Below are 17,958 nucleotides of genomic sequence, written 5' to 3'. Positions count from 1 at the left end.
GAAAGTAATTCTGAGAGAGAAGGACCAGGAAAGCTTGGTTGGATAATAACAAATCAGAAGATACCATAAACAAGAGTCACAATTAATCCAATTTCCTGCTCCTGAGATTCTAAGAGAAGAGAAAATTCACAAAGCATGTATGTAAACATCAGTGTAGTAGTGTGACCCACAGATAAAAGAGTTCAAAGCCCACAAAACCCAAAACAAAACTTCACCTGGAGTTGCTGGGCATGATGGCACCTGCCTACAATCCTAGCTGCTGGAGGTGGTGGCCTGAGGATGGTGAGTAGCAGGCTAGCCTGGGCTATGTAGCTTGACCCTGTTCAAAGAAAGAAAGAATCAAACAAGAATAGAAACCCAAAGTGAATGCTGAAATGTAAGATGATGTAATGTATAAACCAACCACTAATGAAGGGCTGACATATCTTAACATGTACCTTAAATACATCCCTCCTCCTGCATGGTGTGTGTGTGTGTGTGTGTGTGTGTGTGTGTGGTGTGTGCGTGGTGTATGCGTATGTGTGGTGTATGTGTGTGTTGTATTGTGTGTTGTGTATGTGTGTATAGTATATATGTGTGGTATGTGTGTTTGGTGTGTGTGGTGTATGTGTGTGTGGTGTGATGTGTGTGGTGTGATGTGTGTGTGGTGTATGTGTGTGTGATGAATGTGTGGTGTGTGTTATGCAGTGTATGTGTGTGTGGTGTATGTGTGGTGAGTGTGTGTGTAGTGTATGGTGTGTGTGTGTGTGTGGTATATGTGGTGAGTGTGTGTGATGTGTTGTGTGTATGTGTGGTGTGTGTGTAACAAGACAGAAGCTCTGTGAAACCCTTGGCGTTTTGTGTGCAGCAGAAACGAAGGTTTCACGAAACAGTGCCAACATCTGGTCTGTATAATGGCCTCCGGTAGTTTTCCTTTAGTCCTAGCCTTGTCTGTGTCTTTAAAAATGTGCAGGTAGGACACATTTCAACCCTTAAAAAATAGGTCACCATTCTTGAAATCAAGTAGCTTTGATCACACTGCCCTGCAAAGTAGCTGTGCTCAGGTGAAGTCTCTCTTCATTGTGTGGAATTCTCCCCTCTCCGCCATCCTGTTTATACTCGGAGTGGTCAGATTTCAGCTGTGGGGATGCAAAGTGGTAACTTACACTGATTTAAATTTACATCTCCATGGAATGTCCGCATCTTTGTGAATGGGGACTGAACCCAGGGCCTCGGGCATAGTTGGCACACGTGTGCTCTTCCACTGAGCTCTGTTCCCGATCTTCGTGTATTTTAAATAAACCAGACTTGGAGACCCTTTTAACAGTCCCTTCAGTTTTGTCTCCTCTTTTGTGAGTTGCCTATTTCTATGTTCTGTCTGTTTTCTTAATGAGTTGTCTCTTTCTTACTGATTTATTAGTTATAAGATTTTGTTATTCTTGGTCCTGAGCCTGTGTTATTTATAGACTGATTTTTCCCCAATTTGAAGACCTACATATCATCATTAGACAGCGTCTCGTTGTGAAGCACAGATTGCCTTAAATTTGTGACAACGCCCTTCCTCAGCCTCTCAGGTGCTGAGGTCACAAGTGTGAGCTACCATGTCCAGCTGAGCCTCATGCAGAATGATAGAAATGTAGCAATTACTTTTTTATGTGTTTCACCTGTACGTGTGTCTGTGCATGTCTGGTGCCGGCAGAGACCAGAAGGCAGCATCGGATCCCCTGGGGAACAGAGCTGCAGAGGGGTGTGAGCTGCCATTGTGGATGCTGGAACAGGAACCGGATCCTCTGTTAGACCAGTGAGTGCTCTTAACTGCGAAGCCATCTCCCCAGTCTGAGAAATGTGGCAGTTTCTCACATTAGGCTCCTGTGTATTTTAAGAAAACCCTCCCTATCTCTAGAGGTCATTAAATGTTCTTTACAGTTTCTTCTAGACGTAAAAGTTGTGTTTTATATATTCGGGTCTTCATCCAGAATCAGCTTGTATTGAAGTCCCACGTCCAAGCATCTCCATCCTCCTCTTCCTCCTCTTTTTTTTTTCCTCTTCCCTTCCCCTCTTCGGTCCAGACAAAGGTAATGCTGATGTGTGCATTCCATGCTCACGCCTGGTCCTGGGTGGACACTTTGGGGGAGAGTCCCACCGGTTCTGCAGGAACCTGACAGCAGGGGGCGCTGTTCGGGCCGCGCTGGGTGCGTCGGGCTCTCTGGCGCGTCCTCTCGCCTCCTCCGGGCTTCCGGCGTGGCTCCTGCGCGCCAGCATGGACCGTAACCCGTCGCCTCCGCCTCCTAGCTGCGATCAGGAGGACGAGGAGGACCTGGCCGGGGGAGACTGCATTGGGAGCACGGTCTACAGCAAGCACTGGCTCTTCGGCGTCCTCAGCGGGCTCATCCAGGTGGGGAGACTCGCGCAGGCGCCCTCCGAACCAAGGGAGTGAATGGGATGCTGGAGGTTCGCGATGCCAATTTCCTAACTTCCCAGAGCACCACCACACACATACTTTACTCGGATTTTGCGTCCCAGCCCCATTGTCTCTTCCGAAGTCGAGACTCTGCCATTCCCGTTTCGTCGGCTCTTGTCACAGTGGAGTGCAGTTTGGAGTCAGACAGCCCTGATCTCCAAGACGCGAGCTCATCCCATGCTGGAAGCGAGACTCGTTAATGTAGAACCTCGGTTTCTTTCACACTTTGTATAAAATAGGATAACAGTATTGTCGTACACAAGGGTTTTATGTAGATTGAGATTATAATCACAGTAGAGTGCTTGAAATGTGTTTGGTTTACAGGAACTGTCAGATTTTTCTGCATACCGCCAATTCCTGTTTTTGTTATTTTTAGAGCCATTTTCTACATAGTGGCCAAAACAGCCTTCCTTTTTATTACTTTTAAAGGGTGTTTTTGTTGCTCATAAGAGAAAACTTTCTGTTTCTTAACTGGGGCTCCAAGGCTGGTTGCACCCCCTTCAGCCTCCTTTTACTTAACATTGTGTTCCATCACCAGTAGACCTGTGCTGTGCTTTCTGAACTCTTGAAGGCACCTCTGAACGCTCATCTCATTTCCCCAGGACAGAGTCCTGCCCTTCCATGAGAGTTCACGTTCTTCTTTTAAGAGAAATGTCTTTCTTCTCCCAGGAACATGTCATTGGTCCTTCATTTTTCCTCCCATAGCTCTTTTCACCAGTTCAGCTAAGTCCGCCTTCTCTATTGTGACTCAGTTTCCATGTCTTCTCTACACTAATCCTGAATTGTTTGAAAGTGAACGTTATATTGTTGACATTTCATTCCTGTGTTTTTCTGTTGCCTGCAGACACTGTTTACTCCAAGAATATAGAACGTGTAGATCTATCCAAAGCTCTAGTTTTTAGAAACTATTTTGCCAGAGGAAATGTTTTAGGGATACTCTCTTGGAGACTTCTAAGTGATAATATTACTTGGAGAACTCTGAATATTTTAACTAATCTTTTTTTTCTTTATGTTTCTGAAGATTGTCACACTTGAAAGTGACAAGTCCGGCTCAGATGATGATGAGCAGCAGATGGAGCTTGCTGAAGAAATGGAGAATGAAATTTGCAGAGTCTGGGATATGTCCATGGATGAGGTATGAAGATGGAAGTGAAATTCTGAAAAGACTCAAGAGTGAAGAGGTTTTTAAAAGATTCATTCCTTCGCTCTTCAAGGGACTCTAGTCTCTCCAGTTTGTGGTTCAGGGTATTGTGGGGCGTTTACCCACCACCCCCACAGCTTCCCAGAGTTTTCTTGAGTGCGAGCAGCAGGAAATATTAGATAGAAGGATTTATAGCGGAGAATGTTGCGGAGATAAACAGATAGAAAATAAAGGATAGCCTCGAGAGGGCCTGGAACCTATTCCAACGGGCCCGGACTGTCTCTGGTCCAGGGTTTTTATAGAGACGCCAAGGGGTGGAGCAAAAGACCTCCTCCCCCAGCACAGCCAAGTGCAGGCCATCTCAGACACCTGCACTCAGGCCCGTGGTCCTGATCATCCTCTATTCGGACCTGCTGGGTAAAGCCACGAGGAACCCCAGAACGGGCTCCCACAGGTCCCCCCTTCTTAATATATAAAAAAATAATTAATGGCTTACAGCAATCTCCATAGCTGTTACACCTCCCAGTATGGGAGTAGAGGATGATATAAATGGCATTTATCTTTTGAATTAGGTCCAAGGTGACCACAGCAGTCTTAGCTGCCTCAAGCCCTTTCTAAACCAAAACTCTTAAGGCGACTACAAACTTAAAGAATCCCTTAGCTTCATCATTGCCATTAACAGGTTAACATAAATATTGCTATACATAGTCACAATTCTCTCAATCTTACAACTCAAAGCAAACTCTTAACAGAACCATTAGAATTAGCATATATGGTACTATATATAGTTAACAATTTTCTCCGTCTTACAACTTTAACTCAGTCATTTGAATTTTCTTGTTAACAGAACATAGGAAAAACTTCGATGCATTCACAAACTTAAACATTTCCTCAATTCCACAAAGCCAGGGTGCATTAATATCAATAGGTTTCTGCAAACATAATTCAATCTCATAGCTCCTCCTTTTCTTTATAATTTTTTAAGCAAACTCTCAAGCCTAGTTAGAAAACCCAAACTTTTCTGTTTAAACAGTTTCATTTGTAACACAAAACCAGTTCCATAAGTAATTCCATTTTTACATAAACAGTTCCACAAAACAATCATAAATCTCCAGTTAATAAAGCATATACGCATACACAAAATTGCATCTTGATTCTAAGTAGAAATACATTTCTTCATTTAAACAGTTTCATTTTTAACCCAATTCCAGAAAACCGTTCCTAGGTCATTACTATAAGTAAGCTCAAAATTGTCCCATTGCAATGAAATCTCTATTGTTCATTTCATTTAAGTACCAAAATTCAAATGATAAATATTGGTACTAGTCTTCCAAATTTGAAGAAATCCATAACCAAAATGTTTTTGTAATTTTATCTCATTTTAAGTTCAAAAAGTTTAAATAAGAAATAAATTCTGGTATCAGGCTTTTACTTCCAAATATGAAGACTTTTTTAACCAAAACTTTTTGCAGTTAATTTTTGTTCAAACAAGCGTCTCTGCAACTTTTGTTCTCACAGACAGACCTTTTTAGTTATAGTAAGATTTTAAACCGCACCGTTTTTGCTGTTAGCTCAGGTTTTTCTGTGCTGTGTTGATATTCCACGGATCTCAGCTGTGGATGCCTTGTGCTGGTTCTGGCGTCCGCCATTCTTAGCTTCTTAGCGGCTTCTGGAGCTTTTGAAATCATTCAGACTGCCTACTTTGCAGTCTACTAGGACACTATCTCCTGTGTCTCAGGTGTTTTCACCATATACATTAATAGACTCACACTTAACATTTACACTTTTTCACAAACTCACATAACATGTGCTTAAGCATAAACTCACTCAACATTAACATATTTTTACAAACTCACATATAACATATTAACATCTACTTATTTATACTTTAAGGAAACTATAGAACTACTTTAGCAAATATATTTCCTATTAATTCTTATATACTTATATTCATTCCATCTTATTTCTTATTTAAACTTACATTTACAACTAGCATCTTACAAGCTTATTACTACATGTCTTAAGACTACCTTAGATACTTCTTACAAGCTTATATTCTTAAAGGAACTCTATAGATCTATTTTACAAACTTATATAGGCTACCATTAGCATATATCTAACTTAGCAAACACCTCAAGATTTCTTAACACAGATCTAACAAGACAGCATTTTTACAAACTCACATATCTTATTTTTGTCTTTCTACTTCTTACTCTTAATTATTATCACCATCTCTATCAGAAAGATTCTCTTAACTAGACAGGAAGTACGTACATCATTTCTAAAGTTTACAGTTTATAGTTAGCTTTGTTATAAAGCACTGGGATTTAGTGAGTGTTGTCATTATAGAGTTGTGATACTTGTTGCTAGGGGATTGTAACCTTCTCGGGATGAAGCCACACTCCAAAGTTGCCAGTTCTCTCAGCCGTTCCGGACCGGCAGAGATGCACTGTCAGTAGTAGATAGTTTTTAACTAGAGGCTGTCCCTTCACCCAAATTCATAATAGCTCCCCTAAGAACTTCAATTCAAACAAACGTTTCTATCACAGCAGTATTTTTGGTTCGTTCTACCGAAAAACTTCACACTGAGGGTGAAATTACCACATTTAGCTTCTGTAAAGCTCTTCACCAATACTGCACAGCTATTAGGTGATATAAGGTATTTTTCTAAAGGAGCTAGTAAAGCCAAAAGCGGCTCAGCTCTGAACTCTTATTTCCTTACTGTTTGCATTAAACCAGTGACAAAACCTCAGAAGCACTAATCGAGTCACTTTCATTCTGGTTCCTTTATAGGAACCTCATTGGAGCTGACCTTCCTTAGTTCCATTCTCCTTACCAAACTCTCCGGTAACCACTGAGCTTCATTCTCCTCTTGTGAAAAAACAAACATGTCCTCGACCCCATATTAACACAGGATGGGGACCCTTCCATAATCCCGAGCAGGGATCTTTCCATTTCACTTTGAGTTTCAGGATTTAGTATTTTCACTTCATTAGCTTTAACTCCTGATGTTATTAGCAGCGGTGATATTTAGCATTGATTTCTTATAAGGAACTTTCAGGTAAAGCAACTCTTTTGTAAGACAGCTAGATTTTCTGAAGTTTGTTTCCCATCTATAAAGCAGTCATTTCTTTTTGAATGCCTGTTTCCTTGTCTCCTTATTAGATTTGCAAAGGAATTACTCATTGCAGGCAGTTTGTTCAAAAGGCAAAGAACTTTTAATTTCAACATAAGTTTCTTCATATCTAAGGCAACGTTCAGTGTATAAACTGCTTTTCCCTTGTTTTAAGGATTTTAAAGTGGCTTGTTTGCTCTTAAAGGTAGCTTTTTGTCATCCAACTACCGTAAAAACTTTGCACAACTATTAGGGTAAATAAGGCATTTTTCCAATGGAGACCCAAACGGCAAAGCGCCTAGTTCCGTATCCTTGCAATCTTTCATTGGAACTGACACTTAAACTCTTAGACGACTTTCCTCCTTATTCTTTTAAAGGCTGTATTTTAAGTTTACCATGAATGTATTTTCAAGCTGACAAAAGTGTTTCAGGGCAATGTCGCCATCTTTAGCAGAAAAACTACCTTTCCCAGAATGCATTTCCCTTATATCAGTCCATAATAATATCAGTCCCATATCAGTCCCTTATATCAGTCCCTTATATCATTTCCCATATTTTTTATCGTGTTTGAGAGTCAACTGGTTCTCTTTTACCAGAATTGCTTACAAATTCTTGCCCGGGAGGTTTGAATAAAGTTTTTTGCTTTTGCAATGGGCAATTTGAACAAGCATTTTACATTTTCAGCTATGGCACATTGGGAGGTTTCTATTCTCCTCAGCTGGCTTTAACAGGTGTCTCTCCATCAGACACTGGCCCTGGATCAGAACCGCACCTGCCTCATTAGCGCGCATTGAGGCTGGCATTTCTGATAGCAACTTTCCTTGGGGGTGTGTTTGTTTTAGCCAGTCAGTGAAAAACAAGATCATTTACAACAGCTTTTCCATAGCTCTTTCAGAGATTTTCTCCCACTGATCTTCTCATTTTGTTTGTTCCTCCCCCACCCAGATGCAGAGCTTCAGCTATCTGTCTGCGGCTCTGTTCCTCTGCTAGCTGCCTTTGGAGGTAGGGGCTTTTTCTCTCCCCCTGAATCTGCCGCCTCCAATTCTAGCAGCTTTTTCAGGTCATACATTTTCTGGGGAGGATTATGTCCCTTCTCTGTTTCTTCAGAATCTTTTCCCAGACAGTTCCCAGTTTGGTCTCAGTTGATCCCCTCTACCCCAGAAACAGTTTCCGACACTACAGTGGCGGCTTTCCCTGCTACTGAAGGTAGGGGTTTTTTGTCCGTTTGTTTTCGGGGTCTGTGTTGTTTGCGTACAGACTGAAAATCTAATAAGGGAGGTTTTCGCCATTTCTAAACTCCCATTAGGACAGGTGTTTTGCCTATCAGGCCTTCACCTGGCCCAGTCCCCCAGTGGGTTGTGTTTGTCTGGGTGCTCAGGACAGAGCTTATGCCAAAGGCAATCACCCCTTAGGGCTACACTCCCTCATCTCAGGGAGTCAGTGGAAACAAAGCTTTTCTCAAAGAGATGCTTTCTCTGACAGAAAAGCTTTATTCCTGGTTAGTTCTGTTCTGCCCTGGCTGGGCTCTTTCCCCAGACAGCGTTCTGACTCAGCAGCACGACTGCTTCAGACCCAGTTCAGCTTTACTGTTTTCCCAGAAAGGTCCTTTCTCTGATAGGAAGCTTTTTCTCAGATTTCTTTTTGCAGCTGTGGACCTATCAACCCGGGACCTGTAGGAAAGTGGACAACTGTGCCGTTCCCACCGGCTTTAGCTTTGTTTGTTCACTAGCAATCTTCCTCTGGGTCCTGCACCTTCCTGCCTCAGCTCTGTGCTCCAGGAAGTTTACAACGCAGGAACCCTAGTATCCCCGAAATGCACTCCAACTCAGAGACGCTGGCCAGTCGCCTCTGGGTTTTTGGTCAGAAGCGAGGATACAATGTTAACAGTTTCAGGGAATCTTTGCATAGGACGATTAGGAGCACCTTTTCATTCTGAAATGCTCACTCAAAACCTTTGCTGCCTCAGCTCAGCTGTAACTGTGAAGCTTGACTATCTTGCCTTTCTCAGGTAAAGTTTCCTGCCCCTTTTGGGCTCTCTGTAGCTCGTCACCCACACTCTCCCCAAGCGTTTCCCTCAGGGTACTCTGACCCACTGTCTTTTACTAGCTTGAAGAGACAGAGCTTAGAAGGGGTTTTTAGGAACTTGTTCCTGCCTCCTGCATTGCAGGGAGGATTGTTAAAGCTTGAAAGAACTTAGAGAGGTTTTGTCATCTTAAGTTTGTTGTTTTCCCTTAGAGCTAATCACAGGTGGTCCCCATACTAATATCTTCAGGTGATTCTACTCTCCTCTTTCTGAGAGAGAAGGTTAGAGGCTTTAGTTTCTAAGTTTAAGAGAGCTTTTGAGAAAGATTAAGGCTTTTTAGCGAGTTTTCCCCCCCAAGTTTTTCAAGAAAAGCTTTATAGCTTAAGAGAAAGATTTCTTTACCCCCAGGAGAAAGACCAACTTTTCCCAAAACTTCCCAACTTTAAACTTTGACTTCTTACACCCCCATTTTTGCCTCAGGGAGAAATTACTTTCTCCTGCCGCTTGGACTTAGCATTTCAGCTGTCCCCAGGTCAAAAGCTTCCATAGGAAACTTTTTCTTCCCCATGGGCTCAAAGAAGAGCTTTTTTACTACCCGAGAAGCCCAAAGAAAGATTTTTTCCCCAGTTTGCTTTCAAAGCCCCCAAAGTTAGAAAATTGAGTTTTTCTGTCTAGTTGCCTTACTTATTTTTTCCTACACAATCTTATACTTCTAAGTTTTTCCTAAACTATATTACTACCCTATATCTTATACTTATCACAGATAGAAATTGAGAAAGGGATAGAAGATAGAAAATTTTGACAGAAGAGAATTTCGCTGCAGCATCGGACATCCTTCCAGTCCGCTTTCCTTTTCTCTCGAGGATAAAACCCCCGCCTCACCAAAAATATATATATATAAAAATATATATATTCCATAACACCGGCATGCCTTTCCACTGGCAGGGCTGACTCAGCACTTTCACCAAAAACTCTGTATTAAAACTATTATTTTCCTTTATTTTTAGTCCCTGTTACTTTGTCTTAAGTCCCTGTTCATTTGTCTTTAGTCCCCCCTTTTTTTGTCCCTTTTTTTCTTTAGTCCCTTTTTTTCTTTAGTCCCTTTTTTTCTTTAGTCCCTGTTCGCGGCGCCATTCTGTGGGGCGTTTACCCACCACCCCCACAGCTTCCCAGAGTTTTCTTGAGTGCGAGCAGCAGGAAATATTAGATAGAAGGATTTATAGCGGAGAATGTTGCGGAGATAAACAGATAGAAAATAAAGGATAGCCTCGAGAGGGCCTGGAACCTATTCCAACGGGCCCGGACTGTCTCTGGTCCAGGGTTTTTATAGAGACGCCAAGGGGTGGAGCAAAAGACCTCCTCCCCCAGCACAGCCAAGTGCAGGCCATCTCAGACACCTGCACTCAGGCCCGTGGTCCTGATCATCCTCTATTCGGACCTGCTGGGTAAAGCCACGAGGAACCCCAGAACGGGCTCCCACAGGGTATGAAGTCCCAGGAGCTATTAATGTCAAAATTGTGCCTGGAACATATATACAGTTTTGTCCTATGGACAGCATAGTGTATTTGACATAAATGTTAACTAAGATAGCTATGACATCACTAGGCAGTATAATTTCATGGGGCCACCGACATACACATATACATGTATACATATACATGTACACATACATACACATATATGTAGTCATCATCGACTGAAACTTTATTATGTAGTGTGTGTTTTATAATTGGCATACCCCACAGCTAACAGATTTAGCTTTAGTACCTTACATTCCTAGGTGAGTGCCATCTCTTTGGGGTCACATGTCCACTCTAGGTTCACCTGTGTGGTGTGCCCCTTTAGGTGATATGGGTGGAACAAAATCTCCAGGGAGAAAGTTCCAGGCTACTGTAGTTACTTCGTGAACAGAATTTTTTTCTGTTAATTACCATCACCACCACCACCCCTTTGTTTATTTTTTTTCTTTGAAGGATTTTGGAAACCCAAGTCCCAATATTGGATGTAGCTCAGTAGCACTTATCTCAGTTTTAAGTTCTTACAGGGTAGGATTTAGGAGTTGACTCCTTCCCCATTCCCCTTTCTCACCCCCAGCTTCTAACTTAAATCTGGCAGTCAGCAAATGTGTTTGGGTAAGTTAATGAGAATTCTGGATGAACAGAAAAAATGTATTCAGTGCAGAATAAAAGGAGGGCTATTCTCTGGTGTGTCTCAGTCAGGGTTAGATTTGCTTATGGGTTTGTTCTACTGTCTTGGGACCAAGTACCACAAAGGCTCTTCTGGTACATTTGTTTTTTTATTTGGTTGGGTTTTTTTGTTTTGTGTTTTTCAAGACAAGGTTTCTCTGTGTAGCCCTGGCTGTCCTGTAGACCAGGCTGGCCTCGGACTTACAGAGATCACCTGTCTCTGTCTCCCAAGTGCTGGGATTAAAGGTGTGCACCACCACTTCCTGGCTTACTGTGTCTTTTTGACACAGTTCCTGACCTTTGATTTTCCCTTGTGGATGAAAGGAAGTAAGCATGAAATTAAACTTTTAGGGGCCGGGTGGTGGTGGTGCACGCCTTTAATTCCAGCACTTGGGAGGCAGAGCCAGGTGGATCTCTGTGAGTTCGAGGCCAGCCTGGGCTACCAAGTGAGTTCCAGGAGAGGTGCAAAGCTACACAGAGAAACCCTGTCTCGGAAAAAAAAACAAAAAACTTTTAGGGTTGTCTGAGCTATGGAGCTTGAGCAGTATGTAGCATCTAAATGCTAATCATTTTTGTTTGTAGGATGTGGCTTTATTTCTCCAAGAATTTAAGGCTCCTGACATATTCATGGGAGTGCTGGCCAAATCCAGGTGCCCCCGATTAAGAGTAAGTGTGCACAGTTCTTCTCTTTTTGCTTATGAAAAAAAATCGTGTAAAAATACTTATTGGGCATTCTTAGGTAATATACTCCTTGAAGTGACTAGATATGTAGCATTTTAGATTTGGATTAGATTTGGGAGAGCAATAATTTAACAGCTGTGGAAACCAGACAGGCATAACCATACTAGGCTGCTAAGAAGTGACAGAGCCAGAAACAGTGCCCAGACCCGCCATTTATTTCTCAGTTCATTGTTCTTTTTATTCACAAAGCCCTCCATTGTCTAACAATGTCTTAAAGTCGTTGCTGGTCAGGACTCCCAGTCTGATTGTGAGAACTCGGGTGTACAATCTACCCGCACGCTCTTCCTGGTCCAGGGCGGTCTTTAGCCTGGCTCGCCAGCACGTGACCATTTCCGGCCTTCCCTTCCCTTTCAGTCTGTTACTCAGTGTGGCACTTTTCTGCCTTGTGGTCATTGCTGAGAGCAAGCTCCCAAGAGCAACAGCTGGAACTCCGTGAGCAGTGCAGTGTCCTGAGCTTTCCTGTCTCTCTCTGTGTGCAGTGCACTCTGTGAGCAGTGCAGTGCCCCGAGCTTTCCTGTCTGTCTGTCTGTCTCTGTGTGCAGTGCACTCTGTGAGCAGTGCAGTGTCCTGAGCTTTCCTGTCTCTCTCTGTGTGCAGTGCACTCCGTGAGCAGTGCAGTGTCCTGAGCTTTCCTGTCTGTCTCTGTGTGCAGTGCACTCTGTGAGCAGTGCAGTGTCCTGAGCTTTCCTGTCTGTCTGTGTCTGTGTGAAGTGAACTCCGTGAGCAGTGCAGTGTCCCGAGCTTTCCTGTCTGTGTCTCTGTGTGCAGTGCACTCTGTAAGCAGTGCAGTGCCCTGCGCTTTCCTGTCTGTGTCTCTGTGCAGTGCACTCCATGAGCAGTGCAGTGTCCCGAGCTTTCCTGTCTGTCTCTGTGTGCAGTGCACTCCATGAGCAGTGCAGTGCACCAAGCTTTCCTGTCTGTCTCTGTGTGCAGTGCACTCCGTGAGCAGTGCAGTGTCCTGAGCTTTCCTGTCTCTCTGTGTGCAGTGTCCCGAGCTTTCCTGTCTGTGTCTGTGTGCAGTGCACTCCGTGAGCAGTGCAGTGCCCCAAGCTTTCCTGTCTGTGTCTGTGTGCAGTGCACTCCGTGAGCAGTGCAGTGCCCCGAGCTTTCCTGTCTGTGTCTGTGTGCAGTGCACTCTGTGAGCAGTGCAGTGCCCCGAGCTTTCCTGTCTGTCTCTGTGCAGTGCACTCTGTGAGCAGTGCAGTGACCCGAGCTTTCCTGTCTCTCTGTGCAGTGCACTCTGTGAGCAGTGCAGTGTCCTGAGCTTTCCTGTCTGTCTCTGTGTGCAGTGCGCTCTGTGAGCAGTGCAGTGTCCCGAGCTTTCCTGTCTGTCTGTGTCTGTGTGCAGTGCACTCCATAGGCAGTGCAGTGTCCCGAGCTTTCCTGTCTGTCTCTGTGTGCAGTGCACTCTGTAAGCAGTGCAGTGTCCCGAGCTTTCCTGCCGGATCTGTCTCTACGTGCAGTGCACACAATGCGTGGTTGTCAGTGTGTGTTGGGTGACTGTAGTTTATGAACATCCACTCTCTGCTCTTGGCCTTTACTCCTCCTTTGAGACACACGTAATAGATGAAGAGCCGAGTCTCAGACTAAGATAGTGTGTCCACACTCACACAGCTTGTGAAGACGGAGCTGGAGTCTGAGCCTCTCCCAGCTCCAGTGTAACCCTGGTTAGTGTTGCTTCTTTTCCTTTGAGACAAAGTGGAACATTCCGTGGGGTGTATTACAAATTGAATGTTGAATGAAGATTAAAAAAAACCTTACATATTTATGGATATACTTTGTCTGCGTGCATGTCTGCACTCCAGAAGAGGGCACTGGATCTCGTTGTAAATGGATGGGAGCCACCATGTGACTCCCAGGAAGGAAGAGCAGCCAGTGCTCTTGACTGCTGAGCCGTCTCTCCAGCTCCTTGAATTAAGGTTTTTATTCAGTGGGATGCTGCACCCATAATGGGTCTGTGTATTAACATAAAGTGCTGACAGTTTGGTGGCATTCCCCTCGATTTTACTATTTTTTTATATGAATCATGATTAGTCCAGGAATTAGCCACACTGCTGTAAATGTGTCCTGGCCACAGCCTGCTACAACAGTGGTTCTCAGCCGTGGCTGTATGATGGAATCACTAGGCCACCGATCTTAAACGTCAGACGTCCCAGATCACTGGTGCCGAGCCCACCTCAAAAGCATCTGGTCCAGTAGGTCGGGGCAGGACCTGGGTGTCCGCTGTGCTCCCAGGTGATGTGTCAGTACTTCAGACCAGGGCCATATTCTGTTCAAAAGCTTTGTCCTGGGGGACCTTCAAAAGTCAGGCCACATCTCCACATGTGGGAGTCTAAGCAGTTTTTGACATCTACCAGGGACTCCCATGAGCAGCCCAGACAGGAGCTTGGTCTTCAGCAGTGTCTAAGAGAATGTGTGTTTTCTGCCCCAGATCGCTTGCTCTTTTCCCGATGTTTGACCCCCCTGCATTTAACTAAACTCTTTAGTCCCTCTTTTGCTTCCATTGGCTTTTGTCCCTTCCCGTTTCTTCCTGTGCCTGAGTCTGGTCTCTGTCCAGGGTGCACACCCCTGTTCTCATTACGGTTACTTCCCTCGTGAGCCCGGGCACACTTAGGACTCGGGGTTGAGCCTGCAGGGTCCATCTGCATCGCACTAGGGAGACAGGCACACGCCACCACAGGCAGCTTAGCTCCGTGTCTTATTCTCCTAAGTCACAGCTCCATTCCTGCAATGCCACAGCCCTGGCTCCCCTTTGGTACCTGGTGTCACTCCCAACCTTCTTCAGGAATTTTCCACCTGCATGCCTGTTTTCTTATCCCGTATCCTCTGTTCTAATTCAATGATCGTCACACTGATCATAAGAACTCCCGGTGCACTTGGTAAACACCAGCTCCAGAGGCTGTACCCTGGGGATTCTGAGTCAGGAGAGTTGACGGGGCTATGGAAAATGTTGGCAAACTCCCTGAGTGTGGCGTCCCAGCCAGTTTGGGAACCCTGTTCTGTGTGAAGGCACTGGGTCCTTTCTTCTTAATTTTTCCTGTTGATAGGACTAGTACTTCCGACTGGAAAACCAAGGCAACCTCACTGCCGTGAGCTGTGCCTTACACTCTCTCTTCACCTCCTGACAGACTATTCGCCTTCCCTCTAGGATCTTCAGCGCTGAGCTTTTCCATGCCCGCCGTCACCCCTCATTGATAATAGCAGCCATGCCTTCTTAGGCAGAGTACCCTGGTACACGCAGCTCCGGACTGCTGCTCTATCCCACTTGGAGACCTTAGGCAGGTTGCTTGTCCTCCCTGGGTTTCCTCATTTGAAAAGTGGGAACCATACAGTCCCCATCTTGTGACGACTGTGTGAAACGATACGTGGATAACATGCTTCAGTGTGTTGTGTTCCCTCTCTGAGAACCTTCATGGCTCCATATGCCATCCCATATTAAGTCTAAACTCTGAGCATGACAGTCCAATCCTTTTACTCCCGATCCTTTTCCTCTGCTGTATTTCTCATGTTTCCCGTCTCCCGTTCCTGTGCTCTCTCCATTAGTTGTCCGTGTTAAGAACTCTTTCCACCATAGTGTTTCTTCCACTGTGATTTCTGCCTTTGGACTTCCTTTGTGTCTTTTATTCCTTCTCAACTAGGTGAGCTGCATAAGCCAAGTATATAAATCTGGGTGCCAGCAGTAAACTCCCATATTCTGCCTCTCCCTTCCCTCCCCCAAACTTGGTTCAGTAGAAGTTTTTGTTGACGTTGTCATTCTTGTGGCTTTTTCCTCACAGCCATTGTGACTTGTGTTATTTGATTTGACAGGAAATCTGTGTGGGAATTTTAGGGAATATGGCTTGTTTCCAGGAGATATGTGTGTCCATCAGCAGCTGCGAGGATCGTGGGTAAGTCCCACTACCTAATAGCCGTGTTTCTCAGGATGGGTTCTAAGTTTCTATCCCAGGGGAACCCTGGTACCTAGAAGTAAAAGTGTGGAGTGTGACGTTCCATGGTCTCAGGACGCCTGTGTGTTGATGTGGCTTCTGTAGCAGCTGGGGACGTGACTCAGGACCGAGCCTGGGCATCCATGCTAAGGCATGAGTCATCACAGCGAGCAGGTGGGCAGGGAGAAGAATGTGTAGAGCCTGAGGTGAGCTGGGGCCACTGGCCAGAACCCAGAACAGTGTGAGCATAGAGAATCCAAGGACCCAGAACTAGTCTGGGAAACTCGAGTACTGAACAGTGTTGCTCTGAGAACTTCGACTTAAGTCGGGGAGTGGGACTTGCCCACAGGACCAGAAGATAAGGAGTTCCCTGTGGGATTAAAAGCCTGTCAGACAAGCCTAGAGGCTAGTTCCCTTCTAAAGCCAGGAAGCTCTGGGCAGAGGGCTTTTTAATAGTGGCATCTCTGGTGGTTTCCGGATCTGAGAACATGATCCATAGGATGGGCATATTCATTTTCTTGGTGGTGGTTCATGGCTGTTAACTTAGGATCTTAAAGAGGTCTGTGTCCAGCATATGTTAAAGTGATTGTTCTTATCAGAGGGTCGTAAGGGTTTGTCCCTGTTTTCAAGGACCTGGGCCTTTTGAATTATCTTTGTTACATCCACACACAAGGTGTTCTAGGATGAATCGAAGAACAAATGAACAATGATTCTGCGTCACTTAGAAACAGATAAAAAGATGCACAGATAACCAATGTTTTAAGGGAAAAACCATAGCTGCTTTCATATAAAATTAAATGCAAAATCAGAAATCTATTAACAAAACTATGGAGCAGAGCGAGGAGATGATTTCTGGGGAAGTCAGGGTCACTTTTCTAGGTGGGAAAGGAACGAACACATTGGGGACACACAGGGAGCTGCAGATGGGCAACTCTGCTCTGTTCCTTAGAAACATGAGCATTTGCTCTAAAACGGATTCTCAACCTGTGGGTCAGACCCCTTTGGGGGGGGGGTGTCACATATCAGACATTTACATTACAATTCGTAACAGTAGCAAAATTACAGCTATGAAGTAGCCACAAAGTAAGTTCGTGGTTGAGGGTCACCCCAACATGAGGAACTGTATTAAGGGGTCGCCGCGGTAAGAAGGTTGCAAACCGCTGCTCTAGAATTCACTGCATTTATGCTTTGTCTTACTATTAAGAAAAAAAGTTTAAAGTGAAATGAAAACTGGTTCTTGGCAATGAGTGAAGCTCATGGTTCACTGTGGCTCTGCAGGCAGGTGATTCTGCAGTGTTTGTGTGACTCGGACCCACCCACTCTGCTGGAGACCAGCAGGTAAGCCCGTCTCTCCGGGGGGTCCGTCAACCCCTCATCGGGGACCCGGGAAAGCAGGTGAATTCTTGACTGTCGGTGGCCTTGCTGTGTTCCACGGAGATATTGAGCTCACATCTGTCATGTAGGTTGTTGCTTACTTGCCTTTCCCAGACAGAAGTGGCCAGTGTCTGGGTTGAGAGGATCCGGGAGCACCCATCTATTTATGCTAGTGTTTGCTTCATCATGTCAAGTTCCACAAATGGTGAGTCGCCGTGAAATCCAGGGGGGGAGATGAGAGCACATCGGAGGAAGCCGCTTTAGGCTTCTCATTTCAAAATGTTATGTTTTCATTGTTTACATTTATGGGTGTTTACCTGCATGTATATCTGTGTATCTCTTACATGCTGGTGTCTGCCTGGTACCCACAGAGGCCAGCAGGGCGTGTCAGGTCCCCTAGGACTGGAGCTGCAGACAGTGTGAGCTGCTTGCAGTGTGGGTGCTGGGAACCAAGCCTGGGTGCCCTGGAGTACCAGCGAGTGCTCTTCATGGCTGGGCCATGTCTCCAGCCCCGGGCAGCCACTTTGCCCTGAAGGAAGATAAGCCAGTTTAAAGAGGCTCCTGGAGACCCCCGGAAGGCAGTGACAGCTTGGCAGATGTGGCTCTTGAGCAGCTTGAGGAGCGGTACCTCCCCTTGTAGCTTCAGACACTTGGGTTCTCAATTGACCGCCTGTCCTCGCTGCAGTTGACTTGCTGGTGAAGGTGGGGGAGGTCGTGGACAAGCTCTTCGACCTGGACGAAAAGCTCATGTTGGAGTGGATTAGAAATGGGACTGCCCGGCCTCGGGACCAACCCCGGGAGGACTCCGAAGAGCAGCCGGTGTTTTCCATTGTCCCCTGTGTACTGGAAGCTGCCAAACAAGTACGGTAGGTGGACGCTTGTACAGAATGTTCTGGAAAAATTCACCTGTTCAAACGCCTTAGGTGGCAGAGTCTTCGTTTCAGTCTGCAGCCAGTCTCTTAGGTTTGTGGTGGCAGAGTAGTTCCTCTGTAAGAATCACAGGGTTCTGAGC

At 45.1% G+C, this 17,958-nt stretch overlaps 1 protein-coding gene across 1 annotated transcript in view; it reads left to right on the top strand.

Annotated features, from left to right (window-relative positions):
• Window positions 1-2,198: 2,198 nt before the first annotated feature.
• Window positions 2,199-17,958, top strand: part of Saal1 (serum amyloid A like 1) — a 30,929-nt gene continuing 15,169 nt past the window's right edge. The window contains exons 1-7 of the mRNA XM_042276836.2: window positions 2,199-2,374; window positions 3,462-3,575; window positions 11,488-11,571; window positions 15,454-15,533; window positions 16,851-16,910; window positions 17,036-17,151; window positions 17,632-17,812. Coding sequence (XP_042132770.1) covers window positions 2,240-2,374; window positions 3,462-3,575; window positions 11,488-11,571; window positions 15,454-15,533; window positions 16,851-16,910; window positions 17,036-17,151; window positions 17,632-17,812 — 770 coding nt within the window. The 5' untranslated portion in view covers window positions 2,199-2,239. The remainder of the gene's footprint in view (window positions 2,375-3,461; window positions 3,576-11,487; window positions 11,572-15,453; window positions 15,534-16,850; window positions 16,911-17,035; window positions 17,152-17,631; window positions 17,813-17,958) is intronic.

Source organism: Peromyscus maniculatus, chromosome 1 (assembly GCF_049852395.1).
Source record: "Peromyscus maniculatus bairdii isolate BWxNUB_F1_BW_parent chromosome 1, HU_Pman_BW_mat_3.1, whole genome shotgun sequence".
NCBI lineage: Eukaryota > Metazoa > Chordata > Mammalia > Rodentia > Cricetidae > Peromyscus > Peromyscus maniculatus.
This window is presented reverse-complemented; position numbering and strand designations above follow the sequence as displayed.